Below are 20,741 nucleotides of genomic sequence, written 5' to 3'. Positions count from 1 at the left end.
TCCACTGTGTGACAGGAATCATACAGCTTGTATATAATTGTATTAGCCGCTGTTCACACTACTTAAATGACATAACCTGTTTCTCTCCAATGGGCCATGCTTGGAGTATTAGTTGCTCTGCAGTCTGGGAGGTCCAGCTTGAGGACCACTGGGTTAGGGGTACCTGAGCTGTCACTGAAATTAAAGTGGTTATCCAGTGAAAAAAAAAATCTTTTAAATCAACTGGTGTCAGAAAGTTCTATAGATTTGTAATTAACTTCTATTTAAAAATCTCAAGTCTCCCCGTACTTATAAGCTGCTGTATGTCCTGCAGGAAATGTTGTTTTATTTACATTCAGAAACAGGGCTCTCTGCTGCCACCTCTGTCCATCTCAGGAACTGTCCACAGTAGCAAATCCCCATAGAAAACCTCTCCTGCTCTGGACAGTTCCTGTCTCGGCCAGAGATGTCCGCTGAGAGCGCTGTTTCTGAATGTAAATAAAACAACACTTCCTGCAGGACATACAGCAGCTAATAAGTATGGGAAGACTTGAGATTTTTAAATAACAGTAAATTACACATCTATAGTGTAATTTACACTATTGGGCTATGTTCACACAACGTATAGAGATCAGATCATCCCGGTTGGTACTGCAGTACCGGCCGGATGATCTTTCCGGCCGCACAGCTCCGATGTGGGCGCATCAGCACGCGCCTGCATCAGAGCTTCCCGTAGCCCACAGTGAAGCAAGCAGCCGGAGCCGCTCACTTCACTGTGTGAACTGACAGGGTTTCCTACGGCCGCAATTCCTTGAATTGTGGCCGCAGAAAACTGACATGTCAGTTATTTGCGGCCCCGTACGGGATCCCGGCCGGAGCGTATACAATGTGTAAACTCTCCGGCCGGGATCCCATTGAAAATAAGGCATTGTTCCACCCCACAAAAATGTATGTAGTGTGAACATAGCCTAGATGTAAAGTGGTGTGTATTATTCCATGGTTTTATATTTATTTTCCCCTTAAGCTTTTTTTTTTTTTTTTTAACCTTTTTTAGGAGCGGAAAAAGATGCAGAGAAACATAATTGAGACATGTGAAGATGCCATTTCTGACCTTAAGCAAGAACTTAAGGAGCTGGAAGAAAAATATCAAGAAAATCAAAGAGAGATTGTGTTCCTGTCCAGCGCCAACATGAAGAAGCCATTGTTAGTAATATATGTTTAATTTTTGTTTGTTTATTGTTGTCTTGTTTTAGGCTGTGTTCAAACATTGCAGTTGTGTTATGGAATTTATTTTTATTTTTTTTTCCCCTTCTTGTTTTCTAAATTATGGCAGCACTTTGGTTTTGTTGCTTTATTTGGGGGAAGAAAAAAAAAAAAAGCTGTGATGTTTTCCGCAAAGTGTGAACAAAGCCTGAGCTCCATCAGTGCAGCAGTACTACATAATACATTCAAACTACAGCTGAGTACCTTGTTTCCTTGTCTCCTTCTCCAGAGAGTCGTTTTATGGAAAAAGCAGCAATAAAGTTAGCAGTAACATAAGAAACAAACGGGCAGGGCTTGTGCAATGTGAAGAGGAGATGCAATTCTTTCAGTCAGTCACCGGGATTGAGCTCACAAAATACTTGAAGAAAACAGAGAATGAAAGTAAGTAGAGAGATGGCTGGTTCAGGGTTTACAAGGGAGTACCTGTGCGGCCCATTCATGTACATGTGGCCTCTGTATAAACCAAGCTGTGTAAACAAAGTCTGCGTGGCATGTCATTTTTTATTTATTTTTTTATTGACAGTACCGCTTTAAGGTGGAGTAAATTTAAGGATGTTCCACTGTCACAGTAGAGATGGTTCTGTTTTTTAGTCTGATTAGCTTTTTGGTAGCAGGAATACACTATGCGAGAGGATGTGGTGACACAGCTAGAGCACTGGGACTGTAAACATGTAAGACTTTCATCCCCTCCCCTGTGGCAGCATCTGGATCTGGGTGCGGCAAATGAACCTGGTAGCTCCACTGCTGTGGTAACTATTGGGGGGGGGGGGTTGCGCCCTATTCTACTACTATGGTTGTTTATTGACACCAAGAAGCCTGTGATAAGTAGTGTGTATATTAAAAATGTTTTTACAGTGAAACGTGCTCAGACTGGGGTAAAAAAAAGTGTACTCATCTTCCCTGATCCTCCACCATTCTGATGGACCTGGTGTCCAATCTCTCTGCAAAACACTTTCTGGTCCGTGTCTCGACACTAAGGGTACTATTACACCAAGTGATTTTTTTTGACGACTAATGATTAACGGCAAACGACCAGAAATCGTTCGCCCAATAACACGGAACGATGATCGTTACTTATGATCATTCTTGTGGTCGTTTTGTTGTCGCTATTGCGTACGATTCAGTCTTATTACACCGAACGATTTGCGAATGATCAAACGATAAATAGGTCTGAATTCTATCAAACGACCAACGATTTCTTGTTGGTCGTTTAATCGTTGTCTGCTATTACACAAAACGATTATCGTTTAAATCCGAACGTTCTAACGATTTTTCGAACGATAATCATCCTGTGTAATAGGGCCCTAAGACGCATCCACTCGACCAATCAGTGGCTGAGAAAAGTCCCATGCTTCTCCATGTTTATTTTAGCAATTGGTGGATGTCTTCACACACAGACTCCCACCAATCAAACCTTCTGACTTATCAAAAGTTTTTCTTTCTTTTTTTTAAATTGATCGTTTAGAAAAAATAGCTTGTTCAGAGTATCAAAGCCAGATTACAGGTTTCTGATGTGCTATTGAATAGTACAGACTATGACAGATTCCACCCAATATAATTTTCTACTTCTTCTCTGTAAAAAGTGCTTAGTGTGATTTACATGTGTGATCTCCACCATCCCAGATGTGTGGTGCATGGTAATATAGGATTTTTTTTATTTACATTTTTATTTGTTTTTGCAGCTAAGAAAGGAACCATCTATAACCATAAACTGGTGGGTCGCTGCCGTTTTGTACCATTTGAGGTGGAGTTTAGCACATTGGATGAACAGGTACGTCGGTAAAACCTGAAAGAAATGTTTGTTTTTTTGGTTTCATTCATGTGGATAGGCATTGATTTACATAAGGATGTGTAACTAATGTTCAAAGTAAGTGATATTTTCTTGTTTCCAGATCTAGGTAATAGCAAAAATCAATTAAACTGTAAGGCCACATTGTGATGTGTCGTGTTTGTTGCTGAATTTCAGTGTGTGTGCTACATCAAACTAAAAGCAAACTACATGCCTTTTTGTGGATTTATTTTTTTAGCTTAGTCTTTTTTTAGTATCACAGTTTTTCATCAGTGATTTTTCCAAGGATGTTACAAGTATCAGAAATATCTTTGATCTTATTGCAATTTTATTTTTTAAATGCCAGCTAAGGGTATGCTCTCACTGAGCAAAATCAGTGAAAATCCTGCCTGCCTCAGTTTCAAACAGCGTGTCTCTGGGAGGGCTTGCAGGTCTCTGCGGCTCTTCGCTCAAAGAATTGACAAGTCTCGCGAAACCTCCAATAGACACACTGTTTGACACTGAGGCAGGAGAGATTCCGCAGCAGAATTCCACTGGTTTTGCTCAGTGTTAACAAACCCTTAGACTAGAGGGGTTACAGTCTCATACTCTGATCCCCGTTATATCTGTTTAGTTGGTGCACAGTACCAGCTGGGCGGTGATTTGTTTGTGTTTATACCATAGATATATAACTCCTATTGGTACAATAGGTATATGCACTGCTCAACAAGTCAGCCGCTGAGATACATAATCAATACAGCCAGTGATTGGTAAGGAAGGGCTTCCTGCATGTTGAAACAAAAGCATGAAGCGCTGCTTAGCTGGGACTGGGTACCAACAGGATAGGTGTTGAGGGAATTAAGGAAGATGAGTGTGTGTGTGAGGGGTGCGCGCAGTGGAGTATTTTTGACATGTCTGTGTGACTTGACTAACACTTTCAAGGGAACCAATCAGCCCGTTTGGGCTGATATGGTTCCCTTGAGCATTGTATAAAGCACCTGGAGCGGCCCCGGCACATGCTGGCCGCGGCCGCAGCAGGTGCTTTATAACGGAGAAAATGACTTTTATTCCCCGGCTTGTGACTAGATACGAGCGGGGAAGTAGTCATGGTGGGCGGCTCCCCGCTCGTATCTAGACACTGCGCTCTGCCTGTCAGTGCGCTCAGAGGGGATGATTGACAGGCAGAGAGGTCTGTTGGTAAAAAGTGGAAGTCCACAGCTCCAAGTAAAATGTAAAGTCTTTATTAGAAATCCTCTTAAAATCCAAACATAACAATAAAAAACACGCTGACGCGTTTCAGGACACTGGTCCCTTAATCATGGCCATGATTAAGGGACCAGTGTCCTGAAACGCGTCGGCGTGTTTTTTTATTGTTATGTTTGGATTTTAAGAGGATTTCTAATAAAGACTTTACATTTTACTCGGAGCTGTGGACTTCCACTTTTTACCTATTGCCACCGGAAAATGGCCCGGATCTCTGTTTCCTTCCACCTGCTCCAGACGTAATTGAGGACCAGCACCACTGACTATTGCACACATGGTGAGCTGATTTGCCTTTCTACATTCCCATTGTTCAGAGAGGTCTGTTACTGGCCTCTCTGCCTGTCAATCATCCCACCGAGCGCGCTGACAGGCAGAGTGCAGTGACTAGCTACGAGCTGGGAGCAGCCCACCATGACTACTTACCCGCTCGTATCTAGTCACGAGTCGGGGAATAAAAGTAATTTTCTCTGTTATAAAGCACCTGCTGCGGCCGTGGCCGGTACGTCCAGGTGCTTTATACAATGATCCAGGGAACCATATCAGCCCAAACGGGCTGATTGGTTCCCTTTAAAGGGAACCAATCACACTAAAATAGGCTATAAAGCTAAGGAAACGTGCTGGTAGATCAGCCAGCACGCTTCCCAACCATCCCCCTGTCCCCTCCGTCCCCTGTACATAGAGCCAGCAAAGTTAGTTTTTTAGCTTCCCGGGCTCTATGCAAATTACCATCTAAGTAGTCACGGTGGGCGGGCGGCTTCAAGTAGTCACGGTGGGCGGGTGTCTTCGTCAAGTAGTCACTGTCCTGGGCTGGCATCCGGTGCTGTTATCACGCCCCTCTGGGCGTGTGTAGAAAGCGCCGCATGATGACGTCATTAGGGGGGGGGCTGCATTGCACGTCGGCCTGGCCGACGTCTTTACTAAGCTGCGCATGTGCAGTACTGTGGGTGAAGCCGCTGCTGTACTAGGCCGCGCAGGCGCAGTACTGCAGCGTCTTCTCCGGCTGCACTGCGCATGCGCAGCTTAGTAAAGACGTCGGTCAGGCCGACGTGCAATGCCGGCCCCCCCTAATAACGTCACCATGCGGCGCTTTCTACACACGCCCAGAGGGGCGTGATAACAGCGTCAGAGCCGGCCCAGGACAGTGACTACTTGGCGAAGACACCCGCCCACCATGACTACTTGAAGAAGCCGCCTGCCCACCGTGACTACTAAGATGGTAATTTGCATAGAGCCCGGGAAGCTAAAAAACTAACTTTGCTGGCTCTATGTACAGGGGACGGAGGGGACAGGGGGATGGTTAGGAAGCGTGCTGGCTGATCTACCAGCACGTTTCCTTAGCTTTATAGCCTATTTTAGTGTGATTGGTTCCCTTTAAGGAGTATCTGCTCCATATAGTGGTTATATTCCAATATCACCACCAGATGGCAGCAGTTTATTACATTTCTCAAGCCAATCCTTTTTTAATGTGAATTTTTAACCAAAAAGTTCCACTAATTTTGCCACTTTAAAGACTCTTAAGTTCACACAAATGCATGTTCTTATGTTAACATTATAAAACTAAAGGAATTGCATGTGATAACCATCCTGTGTTTAACAGTCTTTAAAGCAGCTTCACTGGTTTGCCTTCCAACATTATAACACAAGCATATACTTAAGAGGATTTTGCAAGATGCAAAATTATAATTTATGAAGTTTGGAGTTCTTGCAGTTTGTTTGCCCTTAACTGGTTATATGTATCATAAAAAGTTATGAATTATTGCCAGAATAGGATTCCCTGTACAATAGGGGGCCAGGCCAGCACAGGGAACAATGAGTAATAGTACCGTTCCTACCTATAAATTTTGTATTATAGCTGGGCACTGCACTGGCAAAACTCCAAAAGAAACTTTATATCACAACTGGTAAAGTTTCTTTATTGTTCGTGTTATTCTGAGCAATCATTTTCTAGTGACATAGACAAATCCTGTAAAGGTTATAGACAGTGGAGAAGAGTTATCTGGAGGAATTTTCCATTGATTCCATGTATTTAATAGCCTTGATATTCTAACGGGCCTCTGAAATACGAGAGCTGAACTCCTCCAAACCTCTAGTTGTTGTGAGCAGACAATACTGATTACATGAACGCATTTAGTATCGCAATCTGATACTTTCTGATATAGCTGGTGTTCATTTCTGGAGAAACATTGTAAAATAAATATCTTAGTGTCGTGTAGGGATCCTCTGCCTCCTCAGATCTATAGTCAAAAAATAAAAAGGCCAGATGAAAGTACCTTGGCTACCCTGTAACACACGAGCGGCACCACAAGAAACTGACATGTCAGTTTTCTGCGGCCGCTATTCATTGAATAGCGGCTGCAGAAAACCCTGTCAGTACACACTATGGAGCGAGCAGCTCCGGCCACAAGCTCCATTGTGTGCAGTGGAGAGTTCTGATGCGGGCGCGCACGGATGCGCCCACATCAGAACTTTGCGGTGCCAAAGATCATCTGGTGAACTTTTCTGAAACCGTCTGTTCTGTCACCCGGCCAGGTCACGGAACGGCCGGTCTCTTCCAAGGTCTGAACATGGCCTAAAACTGATAAAGTTTCTTCTGGGCTACAGCATTTTTGCAGTTACTGCAAACAAGGCTTTTCCACACCTTTGATCCCTTCTCAGGCAGCGGTCATTCATCGTTCTCTTGCTCACTTTGACGGGGAGGCTATGACCCACTGTGCAGTCTGAGCTGGCCCTTAGAGTAGAGCTATAGTATAAAAACATAGAAAAAAAAATGGCAGCCCTCCAGCTGCTGCATAACTACAATTATCATCATGGCTGGACAGCTAAAGCTTTAGCTTTGACACCTGTGCCATGGTGCTATTACACGACCTGAAGTAACAAGTGAGCGCCGACCTCTCAGGTTGGCGCTGGCTTGCTCCTCGATCCCAACTTGCTGTTGGTGCTATTACATTCAGGGAGGACCAGGGGGGCTTTGGGCAGCTGCAGGAGGGGCTGCCCGGCCAATCCTTAGATTGACCAGGTGGCCCTTAGAAGATAGCAGCCGTCTGCTGTCGCTGCTCCTGTTACATAGAGCGATGAGCAGGAGACCCACTACCTATTACACCAATTGACTATCCTCAGGAACAGCTGGTAATCGGCCAAGTATGGCTGATAATCGTTCGGTGTAATAAAGCCCTAATGGTGGTTTTACACGGAGCAATAATTCGCCCAATCGCACGATTAACGATTTTGAATGAACGATTTTTCTTTTTATAACGATCGGCGTTTACACGGAGCGATACATCGTACGGAATATTCGTTTTGCGATCGTTTAAGCCTATCTCACACATAGGGGAAATCGTTGAAAGAATGTTTACACTGAACAATCTGCGAATTTTTTGCGAACGATCAACGACGATTTGAGAACTGATTGAAAGATCAAAATGAACGATTTCTCGCTCGTCGCTTGATCGTTCGCTGCGTTTACACGTACGATTATCGTTCGAATTCGACCGTTATCGGGCAAATTCGAACGATACATCGTTCCGTGTAAAACCACCATAACAATCTGCTCAGCAAAATGCTTAATTTTAGCATTAGATATGCAATGTGTAATAAGAAGCAAATGAAAGAATATAACGCTGTTTATAATTTTTTATATTTTTTAAATGGTTACTTTTTTGACAGAACAAAAGATGTGAGGTCCTTCATATCAATATCCATATGGACTGGAAAGAGAATTTAGATTTATTAGAGCTGGTATCTAGGTAAGTGTAAATTATATTAATTTGTTTTGATTTCAGCCTTTACATTGCATACAGTATAGGCAGTAGTGGATTATAATAGGGGCGTTTTGAGCGGCAGCCCGGGGCCCTGAGCTCCTGGGGGGCCCATGACCACCCAAAAAGTCTTATACTTTCAATGGTGTACTGTCTCCTGGCTACACTTCTGCCATGATTTGCAAAAACAAATCACTGTTTTTTTATGGCAATTTTGCACGAATCAGGAAATCATGACATTATCTATCCTGTACTATGAACGCCAGGCTAGTGCTTCCATAGTTACAGTGGGGTGGGGGGGCCCAGGCTTGGTGAACAGCCCGTGGCCTATGGTAAAGTTAATCCGCCCCTGAGTATATGTATTCCCTAACAGTCTTATTGACTAAACAGCAGGTGGGGTAGTAAAATAATGTAGTGCAACTTAAGTGAATTTGCCAACCAATGTTTGTTTTTGTACCTCTCACTTCCAAAAATTTTATAAACCTGCATGATTTTTGCTCTCATTTGTTTTGTTGAGCCCCTGAAAGGGCCCTGTCCATGGTGCACAGTTAGTTTTCATTCTCTCCATACCCGGTGGCAGGACCAGAGATGGGTTGTTTGCAAGTAGTTTGCAAGCCGCAATTTTACGGTGACTCGGTCACTACAGTGTCATGGAGATTCTAACATTTTCCCCACTCCCAGCATGATGTATCAATATAATTCCGGCAGCAGGGAAAATGTTTGAATCTCTGCGGCTCTGCAGTGATGGATTGGGCGGGGAACCAATCAATTACATTCCTTTGCTGTCCTTAAGATCCGCAAAATTGCGGACATGTAAGTACAGCCTCTATAACATGGGGCAATTATCGTGTGGATTATCGTTATATCGTTCAGATGTGATAATTGTTCCATGTAAATGCAGGCAACGATTAAACGACCAACGAGAAATTGTTCATGTGTTGTTCATCGTTTGTTTGGTGCAGACACTAAAATCATTGTTAATCATTCACTAATGGTTCAGTGTAATTCGACATCAGATGGAGAAAATGATCCTAGTAACAATTGCAACTATAGATTATCGTGTGTAAGTTAGTGAACAATTTCAGGTTAATGATAAACTATCTTGTTTGCGATCATTTATTGTTAATCGTTCAAAATCACTTCATCTAGTAGGACCCTTACACAGGTACATAGTTCCTTCCTTCCTTAGTTGTCTGTCTAGTGTGCAGTACCTATCCCTCTCTGCTATGCCATGGGCTGTTTGTAAGTAGTCTACACATAGTTACTTCCAGTCCAGTCACAGCACAATACCTATTCCTCATTGCTATATGATGCCATAGTGCTGGTGAAAGAGTGCTGAATAGGCTGGTGCTAGGCTGATAAGGCTTGAAAGGATTTAATGACACACTGGCTTTGTAGAGTGCTATGTGAGCAGATATGAAAGAACCAGCAAAGTTTTTTCAGCCACACAAAATACTGAGCTACTGCTGAAGACTGCAGACTAAAGGGAGGGGGTAATTAGATACAGGGGACAGGACTCAGTAAATACAGCAGCACAGCAAATAAAGAGTAATGCTCTGCACTTCTGAGCCTAGAAGGAAACCTTGATTTACCTTTCAGGGTCAGTGCAGATCTTGTCTAAGCTGCTACAGCAACCACATAACCAAAGAAACATGTATTTTTTACACAATTAAATGACCTCTATTGCAAAGGCTTGTGGGCATGCTCAGTTATCTGGCCAGGGTGCAGTGCAAGTCTATGGGACTTCTGGAAATTCCATATACTTCTGTTGAGTAGCAGACATAAGAGTTGCCGGAAGGTTGGGCTAGTATCCTGCCACCGTAACAAATCGAAGGCAAAATGAAACATAATAAAATATAATGATAAGCGCTGCAAATGGAAAAAATGCCAAGTGCCGGAATTGCTGGTTTTGGGTACATCAAAGCTCAGAAAAAAAAAAAATGACATGCAATCGAAAAGTCCCATCTACCTAAAGAAAAAAGTCAATAAATTTTTATTAGAATAAAAATCTGTGTTTTTTTTAACAAAACAAATTACTTCAGTGGTAATAGCAAGGTGAGGCTAAACACTGTATTATATTTCCCTGAGAATACTGCAAGCTGTGGACGACTGATGGGTTTCTCTTCCATTTGAAGAAGACCCTGCCTTGGCTTACATCTCTAGGAAATCTTAATTTGCATATTTATTCCCAGGGCGCCTGCAGGAGCTAATTGGCATCAATAATTATTATGGCATAACCCGTACCGCTATGTTCTTGTTTATGCTGTCTGCATCTTTTACTACTCTTTCAGAAAACAGGCTTAAAACAAAAAGATTAGTGGACAAGCCAGGACTCCAGCCAACATTTCTGATGAGAATCTGTTGCCGGAGTCTCTGCTCTAGTACGTCGTGTTATAGGTTAATTTTGTTTTTCAGCTCTCCCATTTATTGATAGTGTACAGACTGTGTTAGGCGGGCACACGCAGCTTCAGTGTTTTCCGACCTTTGGGAGACAAGCGTCATAAAAATACTGATTGTGAATAGTAGCATGATTATTATTAGGGCTATCGTACCCGATCTCATCTAACATAGTAAAAAGTCATTAAGGACAGTTAAAGATCAAATCTCAGACTATCCACGTTGAAGTCTTTCAGTACAGCGTGTACTGTCAGGGGTTGTTCACTAAAATAGAGTAAGTGTGATGTTTCTGATGGTCTACTGAAAAGGGAGGTGGCTCTCTGGGGTTTTAAACTTTTGCTTATTGTAGAAAAGTCTACTATAGATGTATATGGTAAGTATAGACAGACAAGCATCCTGGTGCCCTCTACAGGGCAGAGCTGGAGATAGCATTTTACTAACATCTTAGACATATGATTTAAATTGTTTGTTCAAAATAAATGAATAAATAAAAATAAAATTAGATAATTTACATGTGCTTGCTTAATGCTTTAAATAATTCTAATGAAGAGGTTTCATTTCTTGACTAATAGTAATAACTAAGAAAAAAAAAAATTTCAGTGTTTTTTTTTTCCCCCATCAATTTGCGCAAAGATAGTATTGGAGCTCAGTCGTGTGCTTGTCTTTTAAAGGGGTAGTGCGGCGGTAAAAAATTATTCACAGAATAACACACATTACAAAGTTATACAACTTTGTAATGTATGTTATGTCTGTGAATGGCCCCCTTCCCCGTGTCCCACCACCCCCACCCGTGTACCCGGAAGTGTAGTGCATTATACATACCTGATCCGTGTTGACACGTGTCCGCCATCTTGTGCCAAACGTCATTTTCGGCCGGCTGGCCCGAACACTTGCCACGTCATCAGCCGCTGAGCCGCGATTGGCCGAGCACAGTTATGCTCAGCCAATTGCGGCTGAGCAGCCGATGACGCGGCAGAGGGCGTCCGGCACTCGGGAAGATCGGAGGTGTTCGGGCCAGCCGGCCGAAGATGACGTTTGGCACAAGATGGCGGACGGGCGCGACACGGATCAGGTAATGTATAATGCACTACACTTCAGGGTACACGGGTGGGGGGGGGGGACACGGGGAAGGGGGCCGTTCACAGACATAACATACATTACAAAGTTGTATAACTTTGTAATGTGTGTTATTCTGTGAAAAAAATTTTACCGCCGCACTACCCCTTTTAACTCCCTAGATGCCATAGTCAATACCAACTACTGCATCTAGAGCAGGGGTTCCCAATTTGGGTGCCGCTTGCAAACTGGGGTTGTGTGAGAACCCACCAGGGACACCATGGCATTATATGGGCATGTTTCCTTTAAGCATCCCTAGAAGCTGTGGCCGCGCAGCTTCTAGGCATGCCCCACTAACTGTAATGTACAGCCTTCTCACTGTAATGTCAATGCATTGAGGGGTGATCAGGCTGAACAGTAAAGTACAGAGAATGGAGGAGGAGAAGTTGTCAGACGCCAGAACACAATCACTCCAGCAGGCACAGTGATGTGACATATTCGTGCTTGCTGTAGGATCCCATCCCCATGGCTTACAGGCTAGAGGCCAGAAGATGTAGACCAGTTTCATGCCTGTATTAGGTGAGAATTATGTCTTTGTTTTTTTTGTGTTGGAACACAACAGGGGAGGGGGCATTATTACTATGGGGCACAGCAGAGCAGGAGGCATTATTACTATGGAAGCACAACAGGGTAAGGGGGCATTTTTACAATGGGAGCACAACATGGCTGGGAGCATTATTACTGTATGGGGGGGTGGCACAGAAGGGGACATTATTGCTGTATGGGAGAACAGCAGGAGACATTATTACTATATGAGGGGCACAGCAGAGGGCACTATTTCTATATGGAGGGCACAGCATGCGGCATTATTACTATATGGGGCCCAGCAGGGAGCATTAGTACTTTATGGAGGGCACAGCAGGAGGCATTATTACTATATGGAGGGCACAGCAGAGAGCATTACTACTATATGGAGGGCACAGCAGGAGGCATTATTACTATATGGAATGCACAGTAGGGAGCATTACTACTATATGGAGGGTACAGCAGAAAGCATTACTACTATATGGGGGCACAGGAGGGGACATTATTACTATATGTGGGGGCACAGCAGGGCATCATACTTACAGGAGGCAATTTATATACCTACTCACTTTTCTGCACGTTATAAAACCGTTCAGAATGGATAAATTATAGCTGGAATAAATAGTCATGGTGATCTGGGACCGATGGAGAAGAAAATGGAAAGTGACGCCTCAGATCAAAGACGACATTACCTGTGAGTCACTGAACTACTTTTTATTGTATTTTGTAGAACATTATTTGGTGATTGAGCCCCTAGGTTAAAAAAAAAATTCCAAGGGGTGTCCCAAGGTAAAAGGTTTGGAAACACTGATCTAGAGGGTTATCAAATAAATGCTGATTCATTCTGCACCTTCACAATATAAAAAAAGGTTTTACAAAATACTAAAGAAGGAAACAACCTAATAAAAGCTTTACCTTTCCCCGTTTTTTGTTGTTTATATATTGTAAGGATCTTCCCGGGGGATGGTGTGTTGGACACAGTTCACAGCAGACTTGGACTTATAAAACAGCTTGGAGTTTATTTGTAGCATAAACAGTCCATAACAGAAATATAGCAACACTGTGCTTAAAGAACAAAACAAAAGGTCTTGCCCGTCTGGGCGCTAACTAACACAACAGGTTACCTCTCTGGCACTTCGATAACAGTATCGCAGGGTATGGACAATCCCCAGCAGCAGTGGTATCCCTTGCTCCCAGCAACTACAGCATGCAGGCTGTTTCCTCCTGGCTAAGAGCAAGGACCTGTACACTGTGTGAGCTTTTTGCCTTCTCAGGCTGATTGGGATCAGAGCTCACCTGATCCCAAAACCCACACTGGATCGAGGGGGAGGGAATAGCAGATCCCACTACCAACCTATCCTCCATTCCAGTAAATCCGGCCCGGAAAACTTAAACAACGACTCAGCAGCATATCACTGCTGAGCAACCGATCTCTCCCAGATTTACCATCTCACACTAAGCTGTAACCTAGGTGAGATGTACACCCCCTCGCACACTTTACCAGTGACATGTCTACAATATATATATTATATAAATTTAAGCTGCAAATCTATGCCCAGTCTTGATAGAGGGCATGTACATTTCAAATGCGTTGCCATGGTGGGTATTTAGGATTTGCTGAATTCCGTTGCTGGACCTGGAAAGTTTTGCACTGAAAATATTGTACCTTGAGACCAGAACTCTAAACTAGAAAACTAGTCATTGGCTCCGAAGCTCCAAATAGGAGTTATTAGAGGAGTTGTCATCCAGCCAGGAACTTTTTTTTTAAATTATATATTGTGTAGGCTGCCGGGAAGATAACGAACATACTTACCTGGCCAGCTTCCCCACCACTGCCTGATTCCTAAGTGCCTAGACCTCCCCTTCATGATTTATGGTGATATGCTGTATGGGCATGAAAAGCTAACTCAGCAGCTGATCTTGTGTTATTTGTTAACACGTCACATCGGCAGAATTGGTGAAGAAGAGGACCGCAGTGGAGAACGGGGGCTTGGGAAACCTACAGTGGCAGGGGTGTGGGCCAGGTAAGTATACCTGTTTGATATGTTCCCATTATGATCTAGGAATTGTGATCATGAGAGATCGTCACTTTACATTTACAGGGCTGTTTGAACCAGCTAATATAGCCTATTAACGTACCAAGCGCATATGTTTAGCACTTTATTTATTAATATTAGTCTATGAGTGCTCTCACTCAAAGGCTTCTCTAAGGGCCCCATTACTGTTCATCACTTAGACGTGTTTTTTTTTTATTTTATTCAATTCTTTGATTGAGAATAATTTGTTTTGGACATATATCACCTTTCTTGACCTTTCTTGAAGCCATTCTGCTTGAATAGACCCTGTTCCATGTCTAGAAATACTGTATATGAACTATAATATTAAATAGACATGTTTATATGTATCAAACATGCATGCATAGCATTTGATTTTATTTGCACCAAAAACTAGTTTTTTTGTGTCTCATACTTTTCAGGACACAGAAGTCACAGAATTTGCTGGGCTTTTTCCGCACTCTTTCTACCTTTACAGAGTGGTATGAATATCGTCAGAGTACATTTTCTCACTTTAAGGTAGGACACTGTAAATGTTTTCTAAAGTTTAGTTTGCTTTTTAACATTTTGTCCTCTTCTATTAGTGATTTAAGTGTGATGTGAAGTTTCCACTTTGTTTTTGGAAAAAGTCAGCTGTATGTTTGTACATAGAAATTGGGACACATGGAAAGTTGTTAAAGCAGAAGAAATATTTAAGTGTAAATTTTGAACTTGAAAATGTGTGTTAACATAGTAGTAATACTATATGTGGGTGTAGTGGATGGGTTTATAAAGTTGGCTGAATTCCCGACTAAAGTGTACTACTGGAAGAATAAGTGCGGTACAGGATGTACACTAGACAGAAATTGTGCTAATAAAGACACAAAAACGTGTCTTTTTTTGTGTGTGCAATTTCAGCCATAGCAACGTGCTCCTGCCTAGTGTGAATGGTGTTCTAGGAGCGCTGACCAAATTTGTCTTTTTTTTTGCTAATAAAGACAGCAGAGCAGGCAGTTTGCATAATAAAAAAGAAGACTATAGATAGGTAGTACAATAACTTCATATGTTTATTAAACATTTGAAAATTGGATTTCATAGTCAGGAAATCCCTTTAAAGAAAAATGCTTTTAATTTGCCAAACAGCATGTGATGATTTCCTTAAACACATGGAAGATGATTGTCTGCTCACATGAAATTGCAGTTTACATTTTTAGCCTCTGTTGAAGGTGCTACATATGGTGCAAAACTAACACTTCCCATCACTCCAAGTGCACCAAAAGGCATGGTGGTAACATATACATTTTCCCCACATTCCCTCGGTGTGTATGTACAGACAGTGTCTTGTGAGCACCTAATTCAATGCTTTTGGAACCTTTTAACTGATTCTGATTAATAAGCAATAGCAATAAGTGATAAAATATTCGAAAGCTCGAAATTCGATTCAAATACACCGTAATGCTTGACAATTCGATCAAATATTGAAACCAATTGAAGTCAGTGGGAGTTGCATGCTCGTTTCTTTGAAACCTAAATTCAACCACTTTTAGGTCATCAAGTCGACAATGACACCTCAGAAAATTAAGCAAACACCTCTGGAATGCAACTAGGACAGCAGGGGTATCATGCCTGGGCGCATCTAACACGCCCAAGTCACGGGGTATATTTAATATTTGTAATGGAGTTTAACAATGAATTTGAGATTGACAATACTGTGATCCTGGTAAAACAGCAAGATCCTGATCCAAAGGTTAAATGGGAAAATGTTGCCCCACACCCTGATGGAGACCCTCCTCTTAATTGTGCATGAGAGCCAGGTGGTGACCCTCTGAAAAAATCTTGGAGGTAGTGACAAATTAATAACTACAGTTTTCCTAAGAGGCCTTGGAATTTTGCTCTCTCGCTGTTGTCTATGTTGCATGTTCCTATTCCCATTTCTCTGCTCTTACATATACAAATAGCTTACTCTCTTATAACTAATAATGCTCCCCTTGAGCATGCCTGACCAGAAAACTGTAGTGTGACTCAGCCCGCCTCAGCCAGTGATTGACACAGGCGGTAACCACTGAGATAACTCATCACAGGAAGCAGTGATAATGGAAGGGGAGGAGTTGGAGGCAGTTTCAGGGGACCAAGGTTAGTGAGTAGGATTTATTTTTAATGCACCCCCAGCCATTTGTGGAAAAACAAATATGCCTCCAAACAACCCCTTATGGGGCTTTCTCATGTCTGAATCCCTTTTGACATGTAAAGTCTCCCCTTCCTCCTTTTGTATACCAATTACCCCCTGTATGTTAATAGCCATGGCTAAATAAATCTGTAGTGTTAATTGTGTCCTGTTTGATAGTAAATGGCTGCATTTCTGTCTGTTAACATATTTTAAAGGCCAAACATATTTTTTTTCTTGGTTCACCCTAAGGCTCCATCCATAGGGAGCAAAACTGGCGAAATTCTGCGGCAATCCCACCAGCCTCTGTATCATAATGACAGTCTGTGGGAGGCTCGCGCCCCTCCTCTCTCCGCGCTGAAGAATGGACATGTCAATTCTTCAGCACGGAGAGAAGAGGCGCGCGAGCCTGCCATAAACTGTCATTATGACACAGAGGCTGGCAGGATTGCCGTGGAATTCCTCCAGTTTTGCTCCGTGTGAACGGAGCCTTAGAGCCATATTAGTTTAAACGCCAGAACATGTATAGGTAAAAAGCTTTTTGGAAAGTACAAACAACCCCCAGTTTTACCTGTTGTTGAAGGGGTATTGTTTTCTCCCTTTCCCTTTAGGGCAAACCTGTCATGTTACCTTTCACAATGTTTGTGTGTGGTTGGGGGAAAATGATGTGGCATTTAGCATAGTTAAAGAAATTTTCCGCCTCAAACTAAGGGCTGTATTGCACGGGACGATTATTGTGCAAAAAATCATTCTATCGTTCGAATTTAAATCATCGAATCATAAAATCATTTAAATCATCGAATCATCCTTGATCGTTCATTTTGTGCTGACACCAAAATCAGCAATCTTTCGCTAGTTGTTCAGCGTAATTTCACATTGTTAATTGTTAAAAATAGCTATATCTAATAGGACCCTGACTTAACACCTATCCACAGAGGATAGGGGACAAGTAAGAGATCGCAGGGGGCCCAATCTCCCACCCCCCGGCAATCTCCAGATCAGTCCCCAACTCCTATGTTTTCAATACAGCCATGGGTATGGCACATGCCCCCCAGCGACTCTGTTCTTTCTCTATGGAGCCACCAGAATGAGTTGAGGACAGCACTCTGCTCTTTCTGGCCCCTCCATAAAGAGGGAATAGAGTCGCGGTTCACGTGCCATACCCGTGCTGTTTACTTTTTTTTCTCCTATTAAAAATAGATATAGCTAAGGATGAGTGTGGAAAACTGATTAATCCTTTACAGCTGTATCCAGTCCAAGTGTGCAGGGAGTATCGATTGTCACAAAGGGAAAGAAAGGGCTTCTCTGACTATCTCCATTACTGTATGCACTCCTAGCTTTGGCTAAGAAAGCTGCATGATGTAAGCCACCCTAGAATAGATATTTTAATAATGAGCACACATGTATAATTTCTGTTTACTCCAGAGTAAAAAAAACTTTTTTTTTTTTTTTATAAATCTGGTTTCAAAACGTTATACATTTGTAAATTCTGTTTTAAAAAAATCATCCAGTACTGTACTAAGTGGTGTATTCTTTCCAGTTTGACACAGTGCTCTTTGCTGCCACCTCTGTCCCTGACAGAAACTGTCCAGAGCAGGAGAGGTTTTTCTATGGAGATTTTCTGCTGCTCCATAGTATACCTTTAATTTTAGTGAACTCCACATCTGTACAATGGCTTGTGAGCCACATATGGTTCACTAGCTGTAGAAACTTTGGTCCACAGTCACCATCGGGTTGTCATTGCATTATGAGAACTTAGTACTAGGACCAAAGTGGTCTTGCATGTATGCCTTACTAATATAAAAGCATATATTCACTTGAATTCATCACTTTTCCTATACAGACCCAACACCATACAGTGAAACCAATGCTGTCGTACAAGAAAAGAAAAGTTTATAAATAATAAAACCGGACACTAAAATGACTTTATTACTTGTGTGTTACCATCACTATGTAAATACATTTATTAAGTACACACAGAGGCATAGTTTTTGTTAAGGCTTGGCTCAACCAAGATTCTTACTGTCTTATATATTTTCTTGCTTTTAACAATAATAACTCTCTTAAACATGCAAAAGACGTGATACAAAAAAATAACATAAAAAAAATCAAACTTCATAAGTAGAGGTTCCAGAGATCGCTGCACAGTGAATGGTAAAGCCTTTGCCGCAGAGCACAGCCTAGGAATAGTGGTTGGACTTCAGAATCAAAGGCTTTTCTTATGCTTAGTGGTAAATTGCTAGTGGAACAGTTTGGTATCACATTAGCACAAAGCAGGCAAGCCGTTAGTAATCATATTGTCATATGTGATTTACAAGGTACAGTAACAACATCCGTAACTACTAGATATTAAATTTACTTCTGTATTAGAGGAGAAATAAATTTCCTAATACAGTACCTTTTCCCAATATCTTGTAGGGATTGGGAACCTGCAGATCTGCAGCTGCTGCAAAGCTACATCATGCTTAGAGAACCTAAGATAGGGCTTGGCTGTCCAGGCATGATGGGAATTGTAGTTTTGCAACAGCTGGAGTGTCGAAGGTTCCCCATCCCTGTCTTAGTGCATAATGACCTCCTTGGTTGAACTTGATGGACATGTGTCTTTTTTTCAACCGTATTAACTTTGTAACTATGTACAGATTAGCATGCGTATGAACAGATATTTTTCAATGTGTGTACACTACTGCACACTATATCAAGAAGGTCTCTGTGAAGTTTTAGGCATGAATATGGACTATAGTGAAATGAATACACTTATTGGTATTACAGGTTAACTTTGTTGAAGCTACAAACCACACAGTTTTTCTTACATTGGCTTCCATCAACATGAAGATACTCAATTGTTTGTTCCGACGACTGCTACTTGTAGTTCATCTTTTACACATAAGATAATATTCCTGAAAAGTTAGGCCACTCTATCGTTCGATTTGCTAAAAGTCCGTATACTGTGGAGACTTGCAACTTAGGGCTCATTCCTATTTACATGTACAGCTCTGTTTCCCTCCAGTGTGATAGTAAAAAACTGGAGGAAAACTGTCAGAACTAATCTCTATGTTCTTAGGTTCATGGTATTCATGGTACTGGTGCTTCTGTTGCAAATCCAGACGGCAGCACAAGCCAGATAAGAAAACATTTCCTGCAGCGTTTTCTTATATGGCGCGAACATTTTCACATATCTAAAATGCATAAAAAACAGTAGAACAGGGAGTAAGACGTAGATTAGTGAGGGTCTGACCGCTAACACCTGCACTGAAAATGGCAGAAATGTCTCCCTAATAAACAGGGTGCAGTGTGTGTGTGTGTGTGGCCAGTGCCCCATTTATTAACTGTATAGCTTCTGAACGTTGCAAGGCCCAGCGCCCCATTCACCTGGGGATAGTTTTCCTGTGTTTTTTTGATCAAGGTTGGTCCCAATAGTTGGACTCCTATCAGTCCGCTTGTTATCCCTTATCCTGTATATAGGTGATAACTTTTAAGGTTAGTAAAACCTCACGGTGCACAGCATCAGTCATTGCCTATATAGAATTCACTAGTAGTAGAAATGTGGTACTCACTCTTGAGTGCCACATTTGTACTACTAGTGAATTCATTTCGGGACTGTCTTCTTACATGTTGAGCACCACCGTATGGTTCAAAAGTTAAAGGTCCTCCACTGATCCATTTAACACTGACCCAGCACTTTGAAATCGAGCTAGTAGTGCTGAGCGGTCTACTTAGTGGACTATTGCCTATATAGAACTCTATTTTTATTTGCAATTTCTCATTCTAAATGTGTGTTCTGTTGTTTTTTTTCAGAATTATAATTACTTTATTGTCTGGTATGCCTGTGTATATCTTCTACATGTTCCAAAAACTAATGCTCAGACACTCTGTTTAACATAGTCCCTAAAAAGATACACTTACTGTAGGTTCACAGACAGTAAAATAAAAGCAAAATACAGCTGTAAACAGGACTATTTTTGTTCGAATAATGTGTCACGTTAAAGTCTATGTAAAATGTGTGTGTGCACAAATGGTAACAATGAAAATTTTTGTTTTTCTATAGACATTAGTATAGCACATTATTATATTTAAAAAATGACAGTGTTTTATACCTACTATACAGATGTATTTTGCTTTTATTTTATTGTGTGGAAACCTAACCTTAAATGGGTATTCCACTTAAACATAACTTTTAATATGTTGCTACCCTTGGTGAGACTAACAATTAATTCCATACTTCTCGTTATCTTTTCAGTCTACTTCCCCCAGTTCTGAGTGGCTGCTTTCTGCTGAAGACACAAAAATCAGTCTGTGAGCTTCTTTCTCTGTCTCCCCTCCTCCCCTCCCTTCTGAGACTGCTGATGTAAACAAGTACCTGACAGACTTTATCTGCAACATTGTAGCTTCTTTGTAATGCTGGAGGGTTATTCTGATGTCAAGTTGCTGATGAACTCACTATGATTAACCCTCCCAGCATTACAAAGAAGCTACAATGC

At 41.8% G+C, this 20,741-nt stretch overlaps 1 protein-coding gene across 7 annotated transcripts in view; it reads left to right on the top strand.

The window, feature by feature from the left end:
* Positions 1-20,741, top strand: part of CENPP (centromere protein P) — a 240,311-nt gene that overhangs the window by 832 nt on the left and 218,738 nt on the right. For 5 of the 7 annotated variants that reach the window (XM_069967195.1, XM_069967192.1, XM_069967194.1 and 2 more), the window contains exons 2-6: positions 1,034-1,182; positions 1,472-1,623; positions 2,925-3,013; positions 7,937-8,016; positions 14,543-14,639. In XM_069967195.1, coding sequence (XP_069823296.1) covers positions 1,046-1,182; positions 1,472-1,623; positions 2,925-3,013; positions 7,937-8,016; positions 14,543-14,639 — 555 coding nt within the window. In that variant the 5' untranslated portion in view covers positions 1,034-1,045. Of the gene's footprint in view, positions 1-19; positions 40-81; positions 153-1,033; positions 1,183-1,471; positions 1,624-2,924; positions 3,014-7,936; positions 8,017-14,542; positions 14,640-20,741 lie in introns of those variants that run through there. The other 2 variants (XM_069967196.1, XM_069967190.1) reach the window with 2 other exon arrangements.

This window comes from Dendropsophus ebraccatus, chromosome 4, assembly GCF_027789765.1.
Source record: "Dendropsophus ebraccatus isolate aDenEbr1 chromosome 4, aDenEbr1.pat, whole genome shotgun sequence".
Classification (NCBI taxonomy): Eukaryota; Metazoa; Chordata; class Amphibia; order Anura; family Hylidae; genus Dendropsophus; species Dendropsophus ebraccatus.
The sequence above is the reverse complement of the archived record's forward strand: the minus strand, read 5'-3'. Positions and strand labels throughout refer to the sequence as shown.